The 21,932-nt window shown below is 39.8% G+C and overlaps 1 protein-coding gene across 1 annotated transcript in view; it reads left to right on the top strand.

Moving 5' to 3' along the window:
- The window catches only part of GREB1L (GREB1 like retinoic acid receptor coactivator), a 118,606-nt gene that overhangs the window by 4,927 nt on the left and 91,747 nt on the right, over window positions 1-21,932 (top strand). Inside the window, exons 2-4 of the mRNA XM_061130893.1 lie at window positions 6,164-6,323; window positions 6,534-6,731; window positions 18,127-18,303. Of these exons, the coding sequence (XP_060986876.1) occupies window positions 6,167-6,323; window positions 6,534-6,731; window positions 18,127-18,303 (532 nt within the window). The 5' untranslated portion in view covers window positions 6,164-6,166. The remainder of the gene's footprint in view (window positions 1-6,163; window positions 6,324-6,533; window positions 6,732-18,126; window positions 18,304-21,932) is intronic.

The following is a 21,932-nucleotide window of genomic DNA, read 5'->3' as shown; positions in this document are numbered from 1 at the left end:
AGAAACCGGACCACTGCTCTGTCTCCTTGTCCCTCTTTCTGAATCTGCTTGTTTCCATGTGGTTTCATTTAACTTAGTCCTTCATCCCATAAATGGAAGTTAGCTCTAGAGTTTGCCTACATTCCTTACCCCCTTTGGCAGGAATAAGTCCTAGGTGGTTTGTGTATGCTTCATGCTGTTTCCCATGGGGAGGCCCACAGTGTCTCATTGCCTCACTTTTGATACTAAAAAAAGTGATGTTAAACTTGATCATTGGTTCAGAAGGCTGTACTAGTCTTTTTATGTAAGGGGCTCAGGCATCCGTGGATACTAGTCTCCACCAGAGTCCTAGAACCAAACTCCTAAAGACACCGAGGGCAATTCTGTTATTCTTTGTGAAGTACTTTACTCTCTGTTCATATCTATCTTTCATCAAACATTACAGTGAGGTCTGGGTTTTTTCATTGAGAGCAGAGGTGGTGTTTTTATTTTATTTCAATTTTGTAAATCGTTGCTTGTCTTTGTGGCTGTTTGTCCAGTACCCAATGTTAAAACTCGCATTTCAGCCTTGTTTTGCAGCCCGGGAATACGTAGACGCACTATTTTTTAAAAAATCCACCCGCCAATGCAGAAGCCATAAGAGACTCGGGTTTGATCCTTGGGTTCGGAAGATTCCCTGGCGGAGGAAATCGCACACAACTCCAGTATTGTTGCCGGAAGGATTTCTTGGGCAGAGGAGCCTGGTGGACTGTGGTCTACAAGGTTGCAAAGAGTCCGACATGAGTGAGCATCTGAGCACATGGGTAGACAAGGAAAAATCAGCAAACAAAGCTCTTTTTCCTTGATTTTTATTTATTTATTTTGGCTTGGCTTCACAATTTAGTAGGTGTTTACATAATATGAATCTTTCCCAATTGGGTTATTATTGTAGGTGTTTTAACTACAGAATGGCATACATGATTAGGTAGCCTAAGACATCTGCTGCCATAGACAAACTGATTAGATTCCACTCCTGTCTTGGCCATTTCCTCATAGTATGACCTTGGGCAAGTTCCTGAACTTCTCTACACCTTGGTTATCCTAAAAATGCAGGCAGTAATTGTATTTTCCTGGTGGTTACTAAGTTCCCCTGTTATTATTGTTATTGTGGTTTGACAAAGAATGTTTCCTTTCAGATTTCTTGACAATGAGAGTGATGACAATTACTGCTACTACCATCACCACCATGACCACCACTGTGACCATTCCCTGTGATACAATAATGATGTGCATGCATACTAGTTACTTCAGTCATGTCCGACTCTGCGACCCCATAGACTGTAGCCCACCAGGCTCCTCTGTCCATGGGATTTCCCAGGCAAGAACACTGGTGTGGGTTGCCATTTCCTTCTCCAGGGGATCTTCCCAACCCAGGGATTGAACCTGTGTCTCCTGCTCAGCAGGGAGAGTCTTTACCACTTTCAGACCTGGGAAGCCTCTGTCCTTCTGTAGAGAAGGGGTAAAGGAAGAATAGAAAGACACCAAACCACACCGTCCTGGTGGTTTGCACTTGATCCCACTTGCATTTGCAGCAATTAATTATGGTGCTGAAAGAGCTTTATAGGGTACCATACCTTTTTTAGAGATTACCCAAAGAGTGCCTTTTTGCATCTCAGAGGTCTTGGTGCTATGCCAAGACAGTTAGCATAGTTTTCCCCGTGTAATTTCACAACAATAAAAGGAAACACAGGAAAGCAATATAGCACGGTCTCCCAGACAGTGACAGTCAGAGACACAAAATACGTGCCTTTGTATGGAAGTCACAGTCTGTTCTTGTTGTATTTCATTTAACAACTGATTTGAAAAAGCATTTCTCCATTTTCTGACCTGAAGTTAGATTTATTTACACTGACTTTCAATGGGATATCGGGCTTCCCTGATGTCTCAGACAGTAAAGAATCTGCCTGCAATGTGGGAGACCCAGGTTGGATCCCTGGGTTGGGAAGATCCCCTGGAGAAGGGAATTGCTACCCACTCCAGTATTCTTGCCTGGAGAATTCCATGGACAGAGGAGCCTGGTGGGCTACAGTCCATGGGGTTGCAAAGAGGCAGACACGACTGAAGTGACTACAACTTCTTCACTTTCAGTGGGATGTTATGCCTGGGGGCTCTTTGAGATTCGGAGGAAGAGACTCAGTAGTCTAGGTGGATAAGGTCAATGATATCAGTGATCCTAAATATTATGTACAGCATATGATATTAAGAATACCCATTTGCTCAGTCGTGTCTGCGTCTTTACAACCCCATGAACTCTAGCCCACCAGGCTTCTCTGTCCATGGAATTTTCCAGACAAGAATACTAGAGTGGGTTGCCATTTTCTTCTCCAAGATATTAAGACTACATTGCACTAAAAATTCTTCTTGTTTTGACCTCTTCCCTTCTTTGGGTAGCATTGAACTGTCAATGAAGAACTTGACACTCAGCACCAAAGAAGTTTGGGGTCAGTTTTGTCATTCTTCACCTTATCATTATCATTTTTAAAACTGCCTGGTTATGTTTTCATCTGGAATATCAGCCCCTTCTTTTTGCTCTCCCAAGGCTGTTCCATGGGAATTTACTGTTGTCTTCATCTGAGCATTTCCCAGGGTTATGCTCTTATATTCTGTGTATCTTCTATGATGGTGAAACTGGATCACCCCTGTTTATATTGATTTAATAGTTTAACCAGCACAATATTTATTTGCTATATCTATCATATTACTCCTTAAACTACGTATAAATTGAAGGGATTAAGATTATGTAATCGTCCATGTATATTTGAGTACTTCTTTATTCAACTAAAAAGGTCCCTTGGAGAATGTAGGTTTTCAATGATGAAAGGAAGATAACTTGTTGAGCAGGTAATAGATTAAGAAGAGGCAAGATTTTCAGGCATTTGGTGCTCTTGAGAAAGGCTAAAGGTCCACCTTTGAAGTTATTCTATTGTTTTCCGCAGTAAGAAATCTCTTGAGTAACCATGCTAGTTCCTCATATTTTTCTCCCTTCAGTGAGGAAGAAAGGTCAAATGGCCATTGGATTTTGACTCAGACGCATGTACTAGTCACATGGTGTATTTCTCTTTAGACACGTGTACTAATGACATGGTGTGTTTCTCTTTAGATGCGTGGACTAGTGACATGGTGTGTTTCTCTTTAGACGCGTGGACTAGTGACATGGTGTGTTTCTCTTTAGACACATGTACTAGTGACATGGTGTGTTTCTCTGTAGGCGCGTGGACTAGTGACATGGTGTGTTTCTCTGTAGGCGCGTGGACTAGTGACATGGTGTGTTTCTCTTTAGACACATGTACTAGTGACATGGTGTGTTTCTCTGTAGACGTGTGGACTAGTGACATGGTGTGTTTCTCTTTAGACGTGTGGACTAGTGACATGGTGTGTTTCTCTGTAGGCACGTGGACTAGTGACATGGTGTGTTTCTCTTTAGATGCGTGGACTAGTGACATGGTGTGTTTCTTTTTAGACCCGTGGACTAGTGACATGGTGTGTTTCTCTGTAGGCACGTGGACTAGTGACATGGTGTGTTTCTCTTTAGACACATGTACTAGTGACATGGTGTGTTTCTCTGTAGATGCGTGGACTGGTGACATGGTGTGTTTCTCTTTAGACACGTGGACTAGTGACATGGTGTGTTTCTCTAGACGCGTGGACTAGTGACATGGTGTGTTTCTCTTTAGACACTTGGACTAGTGACATGGTGTGTTTCTCTTTAGACACATGGGCTAGTGACATGGTGTGTTTCTCTTTAGACGCTTGGACTAGTGACATGGTGTGTTTCTCTTTCAACCTTCACTCTGTTTTGACTGTGTGTGGTTCTGTTGAAAAATAGATTGCTGTAGAAATATTGAATGTTTATACTTGTCCTGGTAGGGTTTTACAAGTTTGAACAAAACCTTGGTTTTTCATTACCTACCTGTTTCATATATTTAGTACTTTCTGTTTGAATCCTATCTTCAAATTGTTTCAGAAGATAGAAAACATAAAATTAAAATTTCATGTTTTAATTGTAAAATTTATAAACTAAATTCTTTAAGAATATCATAATACTATTCCTGAAGCCTGAAAAAAAGAAACCTTGGTTATTTTAGGAAAATTTCACTTGAGAGGCTTTGTTGATTTTCTCCAACTTACAACTTGTAATTGAGTATTATATGTATACTTTGGCACATGTACTTATAAGAAAAACCCAGTAATTTATTTTTTCCAGTTTTATTGAGATATAGTTGATATATAACATTGTATTAGTTTTAGGTATGCAATATAATTTTTTGATATATATGTGTGTGCTTAGTCACTCAGTCATGTCCAGCTGTTTGCGACCCCATGGACTGTAGCCCTAACCAGGCTCCTCTATCCATGGGATTTCCCAGGCAAGAATACTGGAGTGCATTTCCATTTCCTCCTCTAGTGAAGCTTCCCAACCCAGGGATCAAACCCACAAATTTTGCATCTCCTGCATTGGCAGATGGATTCTTTACCACAAGCATCACCTGGGAAGCCCTACTTCAAAATGTGTGTGTGTGTTAGTTGCTTAGTCATGTCCAACTCTTGGCAACCCCATACGCTGTAGCCCACCAGGCCCCTCCATCCATGGGATTCTCCAGCCAAGAACACTGGAGTGGGTTGTCATTTCCTTCTCCAAAAGGAACTATAGAAAGAAAGTGAAGTTGCTCAGTTGTGTCTGACTCTTTGCGACCCCATGGACTGTAGCCTACCAGGCTCCTCCATCCATGGAATTTTCCAGGCAAGAGTACTGGAATGGGTTGCCATTTCCTTCAGAATACTGAGGATTAAATAAAATAATTTTTAGGAAGTGCCTGGTATACTCGCTAGCCCAACCATTCTCAGACTTTTCATCTCATTACCTCTTTATACTCTTAAAAACAATTGAGGTTTTTTTACATATGTTATACTTATTAGAAATTAAAACTAAGAAAATTTCAAAATACTTATTAATTTTAAAAATTAACAATAAACCCATTATACATGGAAAATAAATGAAAAAGGCAAATAATATCCTAATAATAGTTTGAAAAGACTTTTGACCTCATGGAACCCAGAAAGGGTCTTGGGGACCTTGACCAATCATTAGCATAGCTAATAATTAGCACCCAATAAATTTAGTTATTATTACAATATATGGAAATTTTTGTAGCTATCGATGAGAAGTAAAGGCGATTGCACCAAAACTTCTTACTCTATGCTTTCCTGAGGTCCCAAATAAGACTGTGATTCAAACTAAGCAAAAGAAACAGCATTGTTTTTCACTTTTTTTTTTTTAACATTTTAATAGTGCTTTTTATTTTTAATTTTTATTTTTTTTATATTTATATTTTTATTTTATTTTATTTTATTAGTTGGAGGCTAATTACTTCACAACATTTCAGTGGGTTTTGTCATACATTGATATGAATCAGCCATAGATTTACACGTATTCCCCATCCCGATCCCCCCTCCTACCTCCCTCTCCACCCGATTCCTCTGGGTCTTCCCAGTGCACCAGGCCCGAGCACTTGGCTCATGCATCCCACCTGGGCTGGTGATCTGAAGAAACAGCATTGTTTTTCAAATAAATACTAATAATACATGAATGAGTTCTTTGAATTTTAAAAGGCTCAAATCTTGCTTTTAGGAATTCACCAATTAAATATATTATCACAAAGCTTTCTTTTTTTTTTCCTTTTCCAGACAAGAATCCTCCTAGGGTAATAAAATCTTAGTAGAGAGAGAAGTAATTTGATATTTCCTCTGAAACCACTGATAGCGTTCCTTTGGGTTATGGCAGCCCACCACTCACCAGTTCAAGGGAGAAGCCCTTGTCACTGTGCTGGGCTTCACGATTGACAGGTTAATCTTGATTTACTAGTTGGAGAAATTTTACTTAAAGCACTTATTATGGTTTGATCCTTAGATACAAGATCCCTTAAAGGGACTTTTTGAAAGCCCCTTTGGACTCAAGACAAGAAGCAAAAGTGATAGAATAGATAAATTGATAAATTATCTCAAGAAATGTATAGTTCATATAGTTTCTATTGTAACAGGATATGTGGGTATAGTTTATATCAGCTCTATGTGTACTTTGCAGACATATAACCCTCTACTAATGTCAACTTTCTCCTTTTTCTTTTTCTTTGTGGGGGTGGTATAGACCATGGGGAATTCATATGCTGGGCAACTGAAATCTGCTCGATTTGAAGAAGCTCTCCACAACTCCATTGAAGCTTCTCTGAGATGTAGTAGTGTGGTACCACGACCAATTTTTTCCCAGCTGTACCTGGATCCTGACCAGCATCCTTTCTCCTCTGCAGGTAAGTTTCTCAATCCCACACATTTCTGCATGCCTTTTAAAAGAAGTGGGAATTCTAGATCTGGGGATCTCTGAAATATGTGGGTTAAATGTTAGCCAATGCCTGTCTCCCCATCCTCAGATATCTTTTCAGAACTATGAATTTTTCTTTTGGTTATCTCCCCATATGCATCTTTTTATTAAATTAGCTATGATTTATTTGCTTTCCCAGACGTAAAACCCAAGGTGGAGGATCTGGATAAAGACTTAGTACACCGATACACCCAAAATGGAAGTCTGGATTTTTCTAACAACCTCACAGTAAATGAAATGGAAGATGATGAAGATGATGAAGACATGTCAGATTCAAATAGCCCACCAATTCCCTATTCACAGAAACCTGCCCCTGAAGGGTCTTGCACTACAGACGGTGGGTTTCCTTTTTGATTTTTCAGCTCCTTTAATATTGTCTGGCTAGTTTCTAATCATTGATTGGGTGCTTAAGGCTGGAAACCAGTAATTATAGAAAGGAATGAGGAGTAATCATGCTTTCACTCACATTATTGCCTGTGACTTCATAGCAGGTGTCTATTAAGAAAGACAAGCATTATCACCCCATCTTATAGATCAAGAGACTGAGAGACACAGCCTCTGAATGACTTCTCTGAGATGGTATGTGGCAAAGACAAGCCTAGGCCTAGCTCAGGACTTTTTCAGTGCCTCACGGACTTCCTGCAAGAATGCTGCTCCAAAGTGATCTCTTTTTACTTCTTTCTGTTCCACTCTCAAAACAACAACAGAGATATCATGTGTTTTAATATTTACCTTTTTCATGTATTTTGAACATTCATCCAGTATATTGTTATCAATAGAAGATGAAAATGAACATTTTTTTTAATGAACATGTTTTTATCATCCCATTTTATTTATCTTGTCAGCCTCCTCTTCTACACAGGCTTTTAACCACACTTTTAAAAAAGAAAATCCTACTTAAACATTTTCAATATTTCATGTTTTTGGTCACATAACAAATTATACTCTCTTCCCTCTGTTAATGGTATATGGTCCTGCTTCCTGGCTATCCCATTCTAATTAGTTCATAATCTGATTGTGGTAAAGAATCCACCTGCCAATGCAGGAGACGCAAGAGACGTGGTTTTGACCCCTGGGTGGGGAAGATCCCCTGGAGAAGGAAATGGCAACCGACTCCAGTATTCTTGCCTGGAAAATTCCCTGGACAGAGGACCTGGTGGGCTACAGTCCATGGGGCTGTAGAGTTCGGACATGGCTGAGCACAAGCTCTTGATAGTCTTTAGTTTGTCCACAGCTCTTTCAGCGTGGTTCATTCTAAGGCAGTTCTAAGAGTCCTCTCACTCAAAGGCAGAGCAGCCCTGACATTTTCGTAATGAAACTGACAGTGGAATAGGGCAATATAGTACCTGGGCTTGTGTCAGCAGACCAGCTTCCCTTCTTGGGAAATCTTCTATTTACCTAAGACTCACAGGACGGTAAAGCTATTTTTAGAGGCAATTTAGATAAGCAGATACTTAACACCTGATGGGCGTCTGGGGTTTGCCATTCAGATGTAAATTTTGGTTGCTAATTTCTTATGTAAATTATTGGTAGGTTTCTACCCCACTGGGAAGCAGTTGATTGTCTAAAGGGGTAAAGGGCCACCAAATTTTAAGCCTCCAAATACAGCTTTGATTACTTGAGTTTGTGTTTACAGCTGTTTCAGTAAACTTTCCCCTCCCCCACTTAGATTACTCTGTAACCTTCAAGTTGGAGATAATTGGAGAATGCAAATCCTGGTTCTGTGAAGTGAAAACCTTGGCTGTTTTCTTAAGGAAAATGCTGATGAGGTTTACAAAGAAGTGCTCTGTACTAGGACTCCTTTAAAATTAAAATCATTTGCTACAAGAGTCTTGGTTTTAAGACAGCATGTCAGTATTACTTTCAAAAAATGAAACTATTTAGGGGCAGGTGTGTCCAAGAAATTGTTATATTTGTGCCCCATTCCGTATCTTTCTTTCCTGGTGTACAGTAATCAGGCTTGCACCATCCTTAGGGTACTTTCCCCCAGATCATCTAGTGGTTTCTAAAAGAAAAATCCTATCTTTCTTTCAGGATTAGTCCAGAAGAAATTTAAAATTACCCTAGAGGGGCGTATTAAGGTTTCTCCATTTTATTTGATGTTTTAATTGAGATTTATTGAGGATGAGATGGTTGGATGGCATCACCGACTCAATGGACATGAATTTGAGCAAACTCCAGGAGATGTCAAAGGACAGGGAAGCCTGGCGTGCTGCAGTTCATGGGGTCACAAAGAGTTGAACAAAACAACAATATTTATTATATTAACATTCTGACATATTTCAAACAGTGAAGGAATAGAGCTATCTGCTACACCAGATATTTGGATCCTATAAATCTTGAAATAGAATCACATTTCGTAGATTCTTTAGCTACTTCTTTACAGATGCACAGAGCTTATTTTCAATCTTTTTTTAAAAAGTTAAATTAAATATTGCTCTTTGCATAATATATATTTTTCTTAATTGGGGGTCCCTGATGATATATTTTGTATATAATTAGCTGATCTGAATCCCAAGAGTGAAGATTTGTAGGAAACAGTCCAGACTCTTGTGAGCGTCTTCTCAAAATAACTATGAAGTAAACTCAGGAACTTTTCTTTGATTTCGCAACCTTTTCTGGCTTTGGATTGATTTGTTTCTTCCTGACTCTTTCCCTGGACTCACCCTTGCCTTCTTTTCCTCACCTATTTCCTCTATCTCTAGTCTTGTGTTGGTGATTAACTGAAAGGCAAAAAGACAAAATAGGACATTTAAAAAATGAACTTAAAAAGAATTCAAGTATAGTTCATTTATAATATTGTGTTACTTTCTGCTGTAGAGCAAAGTGATTCAGTTATACATATATACACATTCTTTTTTGTATTCTTTCCCATTATGATGTATCACAGGATATTGAATATAGTTCCCTGTGCTTTACAGTAGGATGTTGTTTATCCATTCTCTACATGCCAGTTTGCACCTGCTAACCCCAACTCCCAGCGTTACTCCTCCGCTCCTTGGCAACCACAGATCTGTTCCTTATTAGACTTTATTTTTTTTTAAGGACAGTTTTAGATTTACAGAAAAATTGAGAAAACAGTACAGAGTTTCTGTATATCCCCACAGTTTGCCCTATTGTGAACATGTTACATTATTAGTAATTTTAGTGCTGACTAAAGTCCATCGTTTATTTGGGTTCTTTAGTTTCTACCTGATGTCCTCTTTCTATTCCAGAACCCATCTGAAAGTGGTCATTCAGTCATGTCTGACTCTTTGCAACCCCCTGGACCATAGCCTGCAAGGTTCCTCCATCCATGGGATTCTTCAGGCAAAAATACTGGAGTGGGGAGTCATTTCTTTCTCCAGGGGATCTTCCTAACCCAGGGATCGAACCCTGGTCTCCTGTATTACAGGCAGATGCTTTACCGTTTCAGCCAGGGAATATCCAGAACCGGTCTTCAGTTCAGTTCAGTTCAGTTCAGTTCAGTCACTCAGTCATGTCCCACTCTTTGTGACCCCATGGACTGCAGCACGCCAGGCCTCCCTGTCCATCACCAACTCCTGGAGCCTACTCAAACTCATGTCCATTGAGTCAGTGATGCCATCCAACCATCTCATCCTCTGTCGTCCCCTTCTCCTCCCACCTTCAATCTTTCCAAGCATCAGGGTCTTTTCAGATAAGTCAGTTCTCCACATCAGGTGGCCAAAGTATTGGAGTTTCAGCTTTAGCATCAGTCCTTCCAATGAATGTTCAAGACTGATTTCATGTAGGATGGACTGGTTGGATCTCCTGGCAGTCCCAGGGACTCTCAAGAGTCTTCTCCAACACTGCAGTTCAAAAGCATCAGTTCTTCGGCGCTCAGCTTTCTTTGTAGTCCAATTCTCACATCTGGAAAAACCATAGCTTTGACTAGATGGACCTTTGTTGGCAAAGTAATGTCTCTGCTTTTTTTTTTTTTTGTCTCTGCTTTTTAATATGCTGTCTAGGTTGATTAATAGAACCAGTCTGGGGTACTATTAGTACATTAAATGTAGCTGTTGTGTCTCCTTAGGCTCCTCTTGGCTGTGACAGTTCCTCAGACTTCCTTTGTTTTTTATGATTCTGATAGTTTCAGAGATTATAGGTCAGGTGTATTCTAGACCTTCTATTGGAATTTGATGTTTTTCTCTTGATGAGACTGGGGTTATATATGGGTTTGGTGGAGGAAGATCACAGAGATAAAGTGTCATTTTCATCTTACTGTATCAAGGGCACATACTTGCAGATGATTTATGGGTGGTGATGTTGACTTTGATCACCTGGCTGAGATAGTGTTATCTCCATTCCCCATGAGTATCCCATCCCTGCTGCACCCTCCCCCCATACTGTTGAAGAAAGTCCCTACACTCAGCCTACACTTTTTAAGGAATGGGGAGTTACACTCCACATTCTTGAGGGCAGAGTAGCTACAACAATTTTTGGAATCCTACTGCATGGAAGTTTGTCCCTTTTCCCTCGTTTATTAATTTACACAGTCATTTGTTTATATTCATTCATGAATATTTATTTTATTTGGGGGTTATAATCCAATATTATTTTATTTTCTTGTTTAACTTTTTCCAGTTTTAGCCCTTGGTAGCAATTTCAGTTGGTTCTTGTGCCCCTTTTATATGCTGCCATCATTATGAGTTGTTGTTTTTTTTTTTTTTAACACAAAATAGAAAATTTTCTCTTTTCACTATAACAAGCAGCTGTTTATTTTAAATTTGTATTTATTATTTTTAATTTTTGGCCATGCTGAGTCCTTGTTGCTTCATGTGGACTTTATTGTGGTGAGCAGGGGCTACTCTGTAGTTGTGGTGCATGGGCTTCTCATCGCTGTGACTTCTCTTGTTGTGGATCACGGACTCTAGGGGCCGAGGGCTCAGCAGTTGTGGCTCACAGGCTTAGTTCCCCCTTAGCATGTGGGATCTTCCCTGACCAGGGATCGAACTGGTGTCCCCTGAAATGCCAAGTAGATTCTTAACCACTGGACCAACAAGGAAACCCACGGCACTTTTTGGAAAAAGAAAAAATTTAAGAGGAAAAGGTTTGCTTCCTCCTTCTATGAGAAAAAAATTTTTCTCCTAGAATCCAGTCATTGTTTAATAATTATAACTTTTCACCTCTAGGTGTCCTCATGTCATAAATGGGAAAACCTTCAAAGGCTAAAGTGCTGAAAGCTATTAGTGCTTCTTACTTTGAGTGGACTGTGTAGTTTTCCTTATACCACAGACATCACATTGAAATCATCTTTCTTCCAGAGCAAATCCTGATTTCTTCGGATATTTTGCACACGAACTGTGTCTTCTCTACTCTATTCCTGTTTAGCCCCAAACTAAAATTGTACTTTTCCTCCTTAATCTCCCTTTGGCTGCGATGTATTGCTTTGAGAAAGCTCATTAGAAAGGGACACCTTTGTGGCTTGCAGAACTGAATTTTGAGGATTTACCAGGGCTTTGCTGGTGGCTCAGACAGTAAGAGTCTGCCTGCAATGCGGGAGACCCCTGGATTGATCCCTGAGTGGGGAAGATTCCCTGGAAAGGGGAATGGCTACCCACTCCAGTGTTCTTGCCTGGAGAATCCTGTGGACAGAAGAGCCTAGTGAGCAACAGATCGTGGTGTCCCAAAGAGTTGGACACGACTGAGTGATTAACAAATTCACTTGCAGTAGGTGTGAGATAGGTGGATGCTGACAGAGCCCATGGCTGGGAGGGACTGCTCTGACAAGTGCTCCAGGGATTCAGCCTGGAAAGCTAGGTGATGAGACTTAGTAAAGATAGGTAACAGAGAAGCCATAGGAGAGTGTCCTACGTCAGACCAGGGACAGTCTCGTGGTCTGAGTAACCTTTATTCTGTGGTCAGAGTGACGTTAACTCTCTAACCTGGAGTCAAGAGACCAGGGTCCCAACTTCTTGGGTTTCTGGGTATTTGACCTTAGACTGTTTTCTTAACCTTAATGGGTCCCAGTTTCCTCATCTAGAAACTAAAGGGATAGGGATGGATTAGTGTTACCCAATCTTTGACTCACAGATTTCTCTTACAGTAGTATATAATTTTTGGACCCCTTAGGAATTTAAAAACCAATTCTTTCACTGTATGTACTAATTCTTTTATCACATGTGATAAAGAATAAATTTTAAGTAGAAAATACTTATTTTAGATCAATATACTAATTACTCTTTGATATTATTCATGCATGAGAAAAAATTGTCTACATTTTATCTGTTAGTTGCTGTTTGGGGCTTTCCTGATGGCTTAGCAGGTAAAGAATCTGCCTGCAGTGCACAAAACACAGGAGATGTGTGTTTGTCCCCTGGGTTGGGACAATCCCCCTGGAGGAGAAAATGGTAACGTGCTCCAGTATTCTTGCCTGGAAAAGTCTATGGACAGAGGAACCTGGTGGGCTATAGCCCATGGGTTTATAAATAGTTGGACATGACTGAGCACATAGCAATTACTGTTTAATTTACTTTAAATTGATTGTGTGAGGAAAAGCATATTTTGTTGACAAATTCAAAAATAAAATGTTAAAGCGTTTTTTGACAGGTAGGGGGAGTGGCAGAGGAGGGAAGCCAAGTGTATGTATATGTTTCCCAGCATCAAAAATAGGCAAGATCCACTTTTATTACCCAAACTTTGGAATTTTTACATTTTTAGGATTAAAAGTGAAATTCACTCAGTCATGTCCAACTCTTTGGGACCCCATGGACTGTCGCTTGCCAGGCTTCTCTGTCCATTGGATTCTCCAGGCCAGAATACTGGAGTGGGTAGCCATTCCCTTCTCCAGGGGATCTCCCCAACTCAGGGATTGAACCCAGGTCTCCCACATTGTGGGCAGATTCTTTACCATCTGAGCCACCAGGGAAGCCCAAGAATACTGGAGTGAGCCGTCAATCCCTTCTCCAGCGGATCTTCTGACCCAGGAATCGAACCAGGGTCTCCTGCATTGCAGGCGGATTCTGGTAGTTAAGCTACCAGGATGTACTAATTTATTTTTATAATTTTTGCTCCACGTGATGTAAAAGTTTCAGACTGCTCTTTGCAGAATTTGTCTGCAAATAATATGCTGCTGAAAGAAATAGGCTTTTCTCTCTTACACAAAAGGCCAAATTGGATTGTTGTTGTTGTTTAGTTACCAACCCTTGTCTGACTCTTTGCAACCCCAGGGACTGTAGCCTGCCAGGCTCCTCTGTCCGTGGGATTTCCCAGGCAAGAATCCTGAAGTGGGTTGTCATTTCCTTCTCCAGGGGATCTTCTCGACCAAGGGGTTGAACCCTCATCTGCTGCGTTGTCAGAGGGATTCTTTACCACTGAGCCACCGGGGAAGCCCCAAATTGGATTATAATCACTAAAATTTTACCTTAACATTGCTTTTTTTTTTTTTTGGTGCCCTAGAAACATATTGGTGCATTTTATATAATTTTATAATTTGATCAGTGAGGGTGAGGTTGACTCTAACTTTCATATCTAGCAAAGAGCACCTTAGGCACGTTTGTAAAATGACTGTGTCCATCAAACACAATCTATGTTCCCTAAGCTTCCCGTTATTAACCACTAGCCTATTATGGGTATAAATTAAGCAACATATCAATATATGTGACTGATAATAAAAATCAATCTTAAAATGTGTGATAATCAAAGCCACACATTGATATGGGCTTCAATCAAGTGAGTGCTGAGTTTGCTCAGCTGATTTCCACTATCCCTACACGTATAGCATAGAATGTCCTTAGAAGATTTGCTTTAAAGGTAGAATATTAGAATAATTATTAGTTTTTAGAAATTGGTAATGTTATCTATTTTAGTTTCATGTATAGTTCTACAGTTGAAGGAAATGGCAACCCACTCCAGTGTTCTTGCCTGGAGAATCCCAGGGACAGAGGAGCCTGGTGGGCTGCCATCTGTGGGGTCGCACAGAGTCGGACGCGACTGAAGCGACTTAGCAGCAGCAGCAGCATAGTTCTCCAATATCATGGAGAACCTTTATGAATCTCCAGGACTTTGATAACTCCCCTTTGGGAAATCCTGTATCAGATGACCTTGAGATTCCAGATAGCTTTGGTGTTCTAAAAGTCTTGTTGTTCAGTTGCTAAGTCATGTCCAACTCAGACTGCAGCACTCCAGGCTTCCCTGTCCTCCACTCTCTCCTGGAGTTTGATGCTATCTAATCATCTCTTCCTCTGCTATCCCCTTCTCCTTTTGCCTTTAACCTTTCCCAGCATCAGGGTCTTTTCCAATGAGTTGGCTCTTTGCATCAGATGGACAAAGTTATTGGAGCTTTAGCTTCAGCATCAGTTCTTCCAAGAAATATTCAGGATTGATTTCCTTTAGGATTGACTGGTTTGATCTCCTTGCTGTCCAAGTGACTCTCAAAAGTCTTCTCCAGCACCAGTTTGAAAGCATCAATTCTTTGGCACTCAACCTTCTTGTATAGTCCAATTCTCACATCCGTACATGACTACTGGAAAACCTTAGCTTTGAGTATATGGACCTTTGTCAGCAAAGTGATGTCTCTGCTTTTTAATAATTTGCAGATTGGTACAGATTGGTACTGACTCCTATATTCTTTCTAATATGGAGTGACTGAAAGTTCCAAAAGTTTGTAGTACTACTTCTTAGTGACAGAGAAATCTCCTCAAGCAACCTGTTTCCATCAATCAGTAATCGTAAACCTCTCATCACTGAATTATCTACATCCTTTGGGAAGGTGTTTATGTTTTGCCCTTTGGAGAAAGTTGTAATAATGGTGCTACCTACTAGGGATAGATTTGCTGTCTATACACGAATTAATAATTTATTTGATTTAAAAAAATTACTGCTCCTTTTAGGACTTATTTTTTTGGTTGCACAGCATGTGGGTTCCTAGTTCCCCCACCAGGGACTGAACCAGTGTCTTCAGCAACAGAAGCATAGTGTTCTAACTTAACCTGACTTCCAGGAAGTCTCTTTTTTTAGCCTCCTAAGGTTAGGATTTTAGAATTTGGTAAAGACGTTTGTGTTAACCCCTCATGGTTTTGGCTCTGGAGTAGAACTATTCTTAGTGCTTTTTTCCCCCAAGTTGACTAATACATTTTATGCCTGCTTTTATGTAGCAAACTTTCCATGTCTCACATCACGGGACATTATGGGACTCATTCCTCCTCCAGGGGATCTTACCAACCCAGGGATCGAATGCACGTCTTCTGTGTCTCCCGCATTGGTAGGCAGGCTCTTTACCACTAGCACCACCTGGGAAGCCCTGATCTCACATAACAAACTCCACGTCTCACATCACTGGACATTATGGGACTCATTATGTAAGCTTGGACAAACACTCTCACCTTTCTGAGACTCAATTTCTTCATGTGTGAAAGGGATATAGTCATACCTAGCTAGAATTGTTGAGAGGATTAAATAATAAAGTCTCTGCAGTGCTTAGCACTCCACCTGGCTTATGTTAAGTGCTCCATAAATTTTAACTGCCTTTCATATCATATCATCAGCTCCCAACTTTCAAACCTGAGAGTTTTATCCCTTAATGGAGGGGGAGACCGCAGATTCTTTAAAGGGTTCTATGCATCTATAGGCTCCAAAATATATTTGTAAACTGAATAAATGATATGACCCCATATATAAAAGTGAAAGTGAAGTTGCTCAGTCGTGTCCGACTCTTTGCGACTCCATGGACTGTAGCCCACCAGGCTCCTCCATCCATGGAATTTTCTAGGCAAGAGTACTGGAGTGGGTTGCCATTTCCTTCTCCAGGGGATCTTCCCAACCTAGGGATCGAACCCGGGTATCCCACATTGCAGGCAGACGCTTTACCATCTGAGCCACCTTATTCAAATAAATACAAATGATATTGTGAATAATAAAATACAAATTCATTCAAATTGTTAAAGAATTCACAATAACATTTGATTTTGTTTTTCTCGTATTGTAAACACTGGAAGTTACATTTGAGTTTTTAGTTTTAAAAGAGGATCTACAAGCTTGAAATGGTTGAACCCCATTGTCTTTATCATTCCAGCCTTTTATTTCCTGACTTTTTTCTAATTTTATCATGTCTGCTTTTGAGGTTTAATGATCCAAACCATACAATAGATTCCTGTGCACCATAGCTTCATACCATATTTGGTTGTTGTTTTCATTTATTTCTCATATACTCACTGATGGCATTCAATTTTTGTTGGCATTTGGCTAATATCATAATATGCATTGATTCTGGGAGAGCCTAGCATGGTTCTGGCCCACTATATTTTGGGCGATGATGATGGCGCTCTCCCCAGGGTTGTGTGTGAGAATTAGCCATCCATCCTCCATTGTCCAGTTTTCTGTCAGGTGCCCAACTATGGCCAGAAAGGTGGGATGTTCCAGGGGCCCAGCTCCAGCTCAGTCTGGAAGACCACAGCTGTCCAGGGGAATCCCATAACCAGAGTGTTGGGAGGATCATTTCCCAGAAGACGTGGAGATCGGAGCTTTGTAGCAGAGCATAGCTGTCCTCTGTTACATTGTTTTGTAATTGCCAATTCCTTATACATCCTTGCAGTTGACTACAAGTGAGTTCTTAGAGGATGACACATTCTGTTCAGCTCTATCCCCAGGCCAAGGACAGCACTTGTTGCAAATCATTTTATTTTAATTTTATTTCTTTATTTTTGTCTGTGCTGGGTCTATGTTGCTGTGTGCAGGCTTTCTCTAGGTGCGGTGACAGCGGGCTGCTCTTCCCTATGTTGGGCAGGCTTCTCATCGTAGTAGTGTCTCTCTTTGTGGAGAACAGACTCTAGTTGCATGCGCTTCAGTAGTTGTAGCTCATGGGCTCAGTAGTTGTGGCACACAGGCCTAGTTGCTCTGTGGCATGTGGAATCTTCCCAGACCAGGGATTGAAACCACACCCCCTGCATTGGCAGGCAGATTCCTAACCACTGGACCACCAGGGAAATCCACAGATCATTTTTAATAAATTATGAACTAATGAATTAAGGTAATCATTTATGGTTACAAAGTTGTTATGTAAGGTTTTGTCATTTCTTATGATGTTTCATCTAGTGAAAATAATCTAAACAGTTTTGAGTTCTGGTTCTAACCCATTCATTTATGATTCACTAAACTCTGAGCTTCAGTCTCTTCCTCTGTGAAACAGAAAATATCTGTGTTCTATGATCAATCTGATTTAGAGAAGTGAATTTGCATTGAAACTAAGAATACTGTATTATGTGCATATAAAATTATGTATGTTTGTCAGTTTCCTGTGTATTTATCATTTCCTTGTGGATCAGAAAATATGAAGTCATCAGTGTTGGCTAAAACAGTTGGAAATATCTCCTTTTAGTACCTTTCTGGGCTTAACTAATGGCTCAGTGGGTAAAGAATCTGCCTGCAATGCAGGAGACATGGGTTCGATCCCTGGATTGGGAAGATCCTCTGGAGCAGGGAATGGCAACCCACTCCAGTAATCTTTCCTGGGAAATCCCATGGACAGAGGAACCTGGCGGGCTACAGACCATGGGGTTGAAAAGATTTGGACATGGAAGCAACTGAGCATGAGCATCTTTTTAGCTCTGCTCAGGGGAGCACATGTGGTAGATGTGTGTTACAGAGGTAGTCTATGAACTTTAAATTTAGTCCTTAATAGTGATTCCCACAGGCAAATCTAGTCTCCAGATGGGTGATACAGAGTTATAACCTCTCTAAACATTCCACGGTGTCCTTTTTCTTTTTCTTCTTTTTTTTTTTTTACTGGTTTCTAGGTTTTTGTCAAGCAGGAAAGGATTTGCGTTTGGTATCTCTGTGTATGGAACAGATTGACATCCCAGCAGGATTCCTCCTGGTGGGGGCCAAGTCTCCCAACCTTCCTGAACACATCCTAGTGTGTGCTGTAGACAAGCGATTCCTACCAGATGATCATGGGAAAAATGCACTTTTAGGTGAGTATTTCATACCTGCAAAGTTCCTTCTGAGATAAAGGAATTAAAATACGAGTTTATTTTAAGTTATCACAGAATTTTTAAAAATCACAGAATTAGCTGGGGACTATATAGTTTAGTTTAAATAAGAAACATTTTTTCATTAGTTGTTGTTCAGTCGCTCATTCGTGTCCAACTCTGCAACCTCATGGTCTGCAGTGTGCTAAGCTTCCCTGTCCTTCACCACCTCCTGGAGTTTGCTCAAACTCTTGTCCATTGAGTCAGTGATGCCATCCAACCATCTCATTCTCTGTCATCCAAGCATCTCATCCTCTTCTCCTCCTGCCTTCAATCTTTCCCAGCATCAGGGTCTTTTCTAATGAGTTGGCTCTTCGCATCAGATGGCCAAAGTATTGGAGCTTCAGCTTGAGCATCAGTCCTTCCAATGAATATTCAGGGTTGATTTCCATTTGGATGGACTGATTGGATCTCCTTGCAGTCCAAGGGACTCTCAAGAGTCTTCTCCAGCACCACAGTTCAAAAGCATCAATTCTTCAGCGATCAGCCCTCTTTATGGTCCAACTTTCACATCTGTACATGACCACTGGAAAAACCACAGCTTTGACTGTATGGACCTTTGTAGGCAAAGTAACATCTCTGCATTTTAATATGCTGTCATCTAGTAACTTCTCACAAGTTAGCTTTCACTTTTTTACTAACTCTCAAAATATTCATCTTAATGAAGAGATTTTTAAAACCAGGCATTAAATAATGCCATGCAATTTATCAAAAATAATTATTTTGTGAAATAAAATAGGATTCACTCTCTATAGAGTCATTGGGCTGGACCTGATATAAAATCAACTCTCAATTATTCAACTGTGGATTATCCACTTTGTAAGATATTGATAGCTATTCTATACCATCCATTATTTCTAATTATACTTCATTGATGTGGTTCTCATTTTATATTTAGCATTAGTTCAACCAAGATATATAGGAATATATCTATGTTGTAAAATGTGTAACTTTTATCTCAGAATTTTTTTACTTTCTAGTGTTACTTTAAATCTGGCCCATTTTTCACAACATAGCTTCCCTACATCATGGAAAATGGCAAAAGAGTGGATTTACTTTTTAATTATTATTTTTAAAGTTGAATTATAGTTCATTTTCAATATTATATTAGTTTTAAATGAATGGCATGAATTATTCTTGATTCAAGTGATTCAGTATTTTTACAGACTGTACTCCATTGAAAATTATTACAGGATAATGGGTATAATTCCTTGTGCTGAAATATATATCCATGTTGCTTACCTATTTTATATTAGCAGTTTGTATCTGTTAATCCCTTACACCTGTCGTGCCCCCTCCTTCCCTTTACCCACTGATAAGCACTAGTTTTCTATACCTGTGAGTCTGTTTGTTTTGCTATATCATTCATTTGTATTATTTTTGGATTCATAGTAAGTGACATCATACAGTTTTCTTCTTTCTATCTGACCCATTTCACTAAGCATAATACCCTCTGAGGTCATCGATGTTGTTACAGATGGCAGAATTTCATTCTTTTTTATGACTGAGTAATCTGCCATTGTGTGTGCATGTGTCTGTGTGTATACATGTGTGTATGTATATGTATATATTAAGGCCACTACATACGAACCTTCAAGTTGCAGGCTTTCAAAGACGTGAATGTATATCTGCATGTCCAAACATGTAAGGTGTGAGTGAAATTGCCGCTTGCCCTCCGTCTCCTATTGCTGACGGTCCTCCAGCTCCACCGTCTCCCACCTCTTCTCCCTCCTCTAGTCAGTAACTCTTCTTGCCTGTTCACTGGATGCCAGGCCCTGTATGCCAGCAATACATACAGTGTTATACATAATACAGTGCAATAGTACAGTATCAATACAGTACTATTGCACTTTTAAAAGATACTGTACTGTAGGATTAAAAATGTTTTATTTATTTTTTCTGTTTGTCTTTCATGTATTATTTGTGTGAAAAGTATTATAAACCTATTATGGTATAGTGTCATATAGCCAACTGTGTTAGTTAGGTACCTAGGCTAACCCTGTTGGGCTTATGAATAAGTTGGATTTATGAACACACTCTTGGAATGGAACTTGTTTGTATATTATATATATATCACATATATATTTATATCCACAGGATATATATATGATGTATTATATATACATATATATACATACCACATATTCTTTATCCATTTGTCTGTTGATGGATACTTACATTGCTTCCATATCTCAACTATTGTAAACAACATTGCTATGAACTTTGAGGTGCATGTATCTTTTCAATTTAGTGTTTTCATTTTCTTTGGTTTTATACCCAGCACTGGAGTTACTAGATTATATAGCAGTTCTAGTTTTAGTTTTTTAAGGAACCCCTATTATTCTTTTCCATAATGACTGCTCCAATTTACATTTCCACCAAAAGTGTACAAAGGTTTCCTTCTCTTCACATGCTTTCCAGCATTGGTTATTTGTAGACTTTCTGATGATAGCCATTCTGCTGCTGCTGCTAAGTCGCTTCAGTCGTGTCCGACTCTGTGCGACCCATAGACGGCAGCCCACCAGGCTCCCCCGTCCCTGGGATTCTCCAGGCAAGAACACTGGAGTGGGTTGCCATTTCCTTCTCCAATGCATGAAAGTGAAAAGTGAAAGTGAAGTCGCTTAGTTGTGTCCTACTCTGAGCGACCCCATGGACTGCAGCCCACCAGGCTCCTCCGTCCATGGGATTTTTCAGGCAAGAGTACTGGAGTGGGGAAAAAAAAAAAGAGTACTGAAGTGGGGTGCCGTTGCCTTCTCTGGATAGCCATTCTAACAGGTGTGAAATGATATCGTTGTTGTCTTGATTTGCCTTTCTCTAATAATCATCAGTGTTGAGCATCTCTTCATGTGCCTATTAGCCACCTGTATGTCTTCTTTGCAAGAATGTCTATTTGGGTGTTCAGCCCACTTTTTGATTGAGTGGTTTGTTTTTTCGATTCTGAGTTGTATGAGCTGTTTGTCTATTTTGTCATACTAACCCACTTGTGGTGATATCATTTGCAAATATTTTCTCCCATTCCATAGGTTGTCTTTTCATTTTGTGTATGGTTTCCTTCGCTGTGAGAAGTCTAGGAGTACATAGGCCACTATCTTGAGTCAGAAAGTGATCCTGCACATGCTTTGTGAAGTTTCCTTAAACTATAGTTCAAAGCCCACTCTTAATTCATAGAAAAAGAAGTGATAATTTTCATTTTCATGGGCTTTAATTTTTCAAAATATCCATTTTCTTCTTTTAGTGATATTGAGCAGATTTAATATAGACACCTAACGGTAAAGTTTGTACACTGGACTAAATTAGCAAAGAAGATCCAAGTATTCTTTTGTTCATTCATTCATTCAACAGTATTTGTTCTAAAAAATCACATTAGGCTATGATATGTGGGCACAAGAATGATAAGACACAGTCTTTTCCATCACAGAGCTAAGAACCTAGTTGGTTCTGGAAGAACACCTTTTTGTTGTTGGAAACCTTTTCAGCACTTTAAAAGCATCAAAGTTTTATCAAGTGGAACAGTGCATATGTGGTTCTGACTACAAACATAGAAAAATCTCTTATAATGCCTTTTTGCTCAA

The sequence above is a fragment of the Dama dama genome, chromosome 27 (genome assembly GCF_033118175.1).
Source record: "Dama dama isolate Ldn47 chromosome 27, ASM3311817v1, whole genome shotgun sequence".
NCBI lineage: Eukaryota > Metazoa > Chordata > Mammalia > Artiodactyla > Cervidae > Dama > Dama dama.
This window is presented reverse-complemented; position numbering and strand designations above follow the sequence as displayed.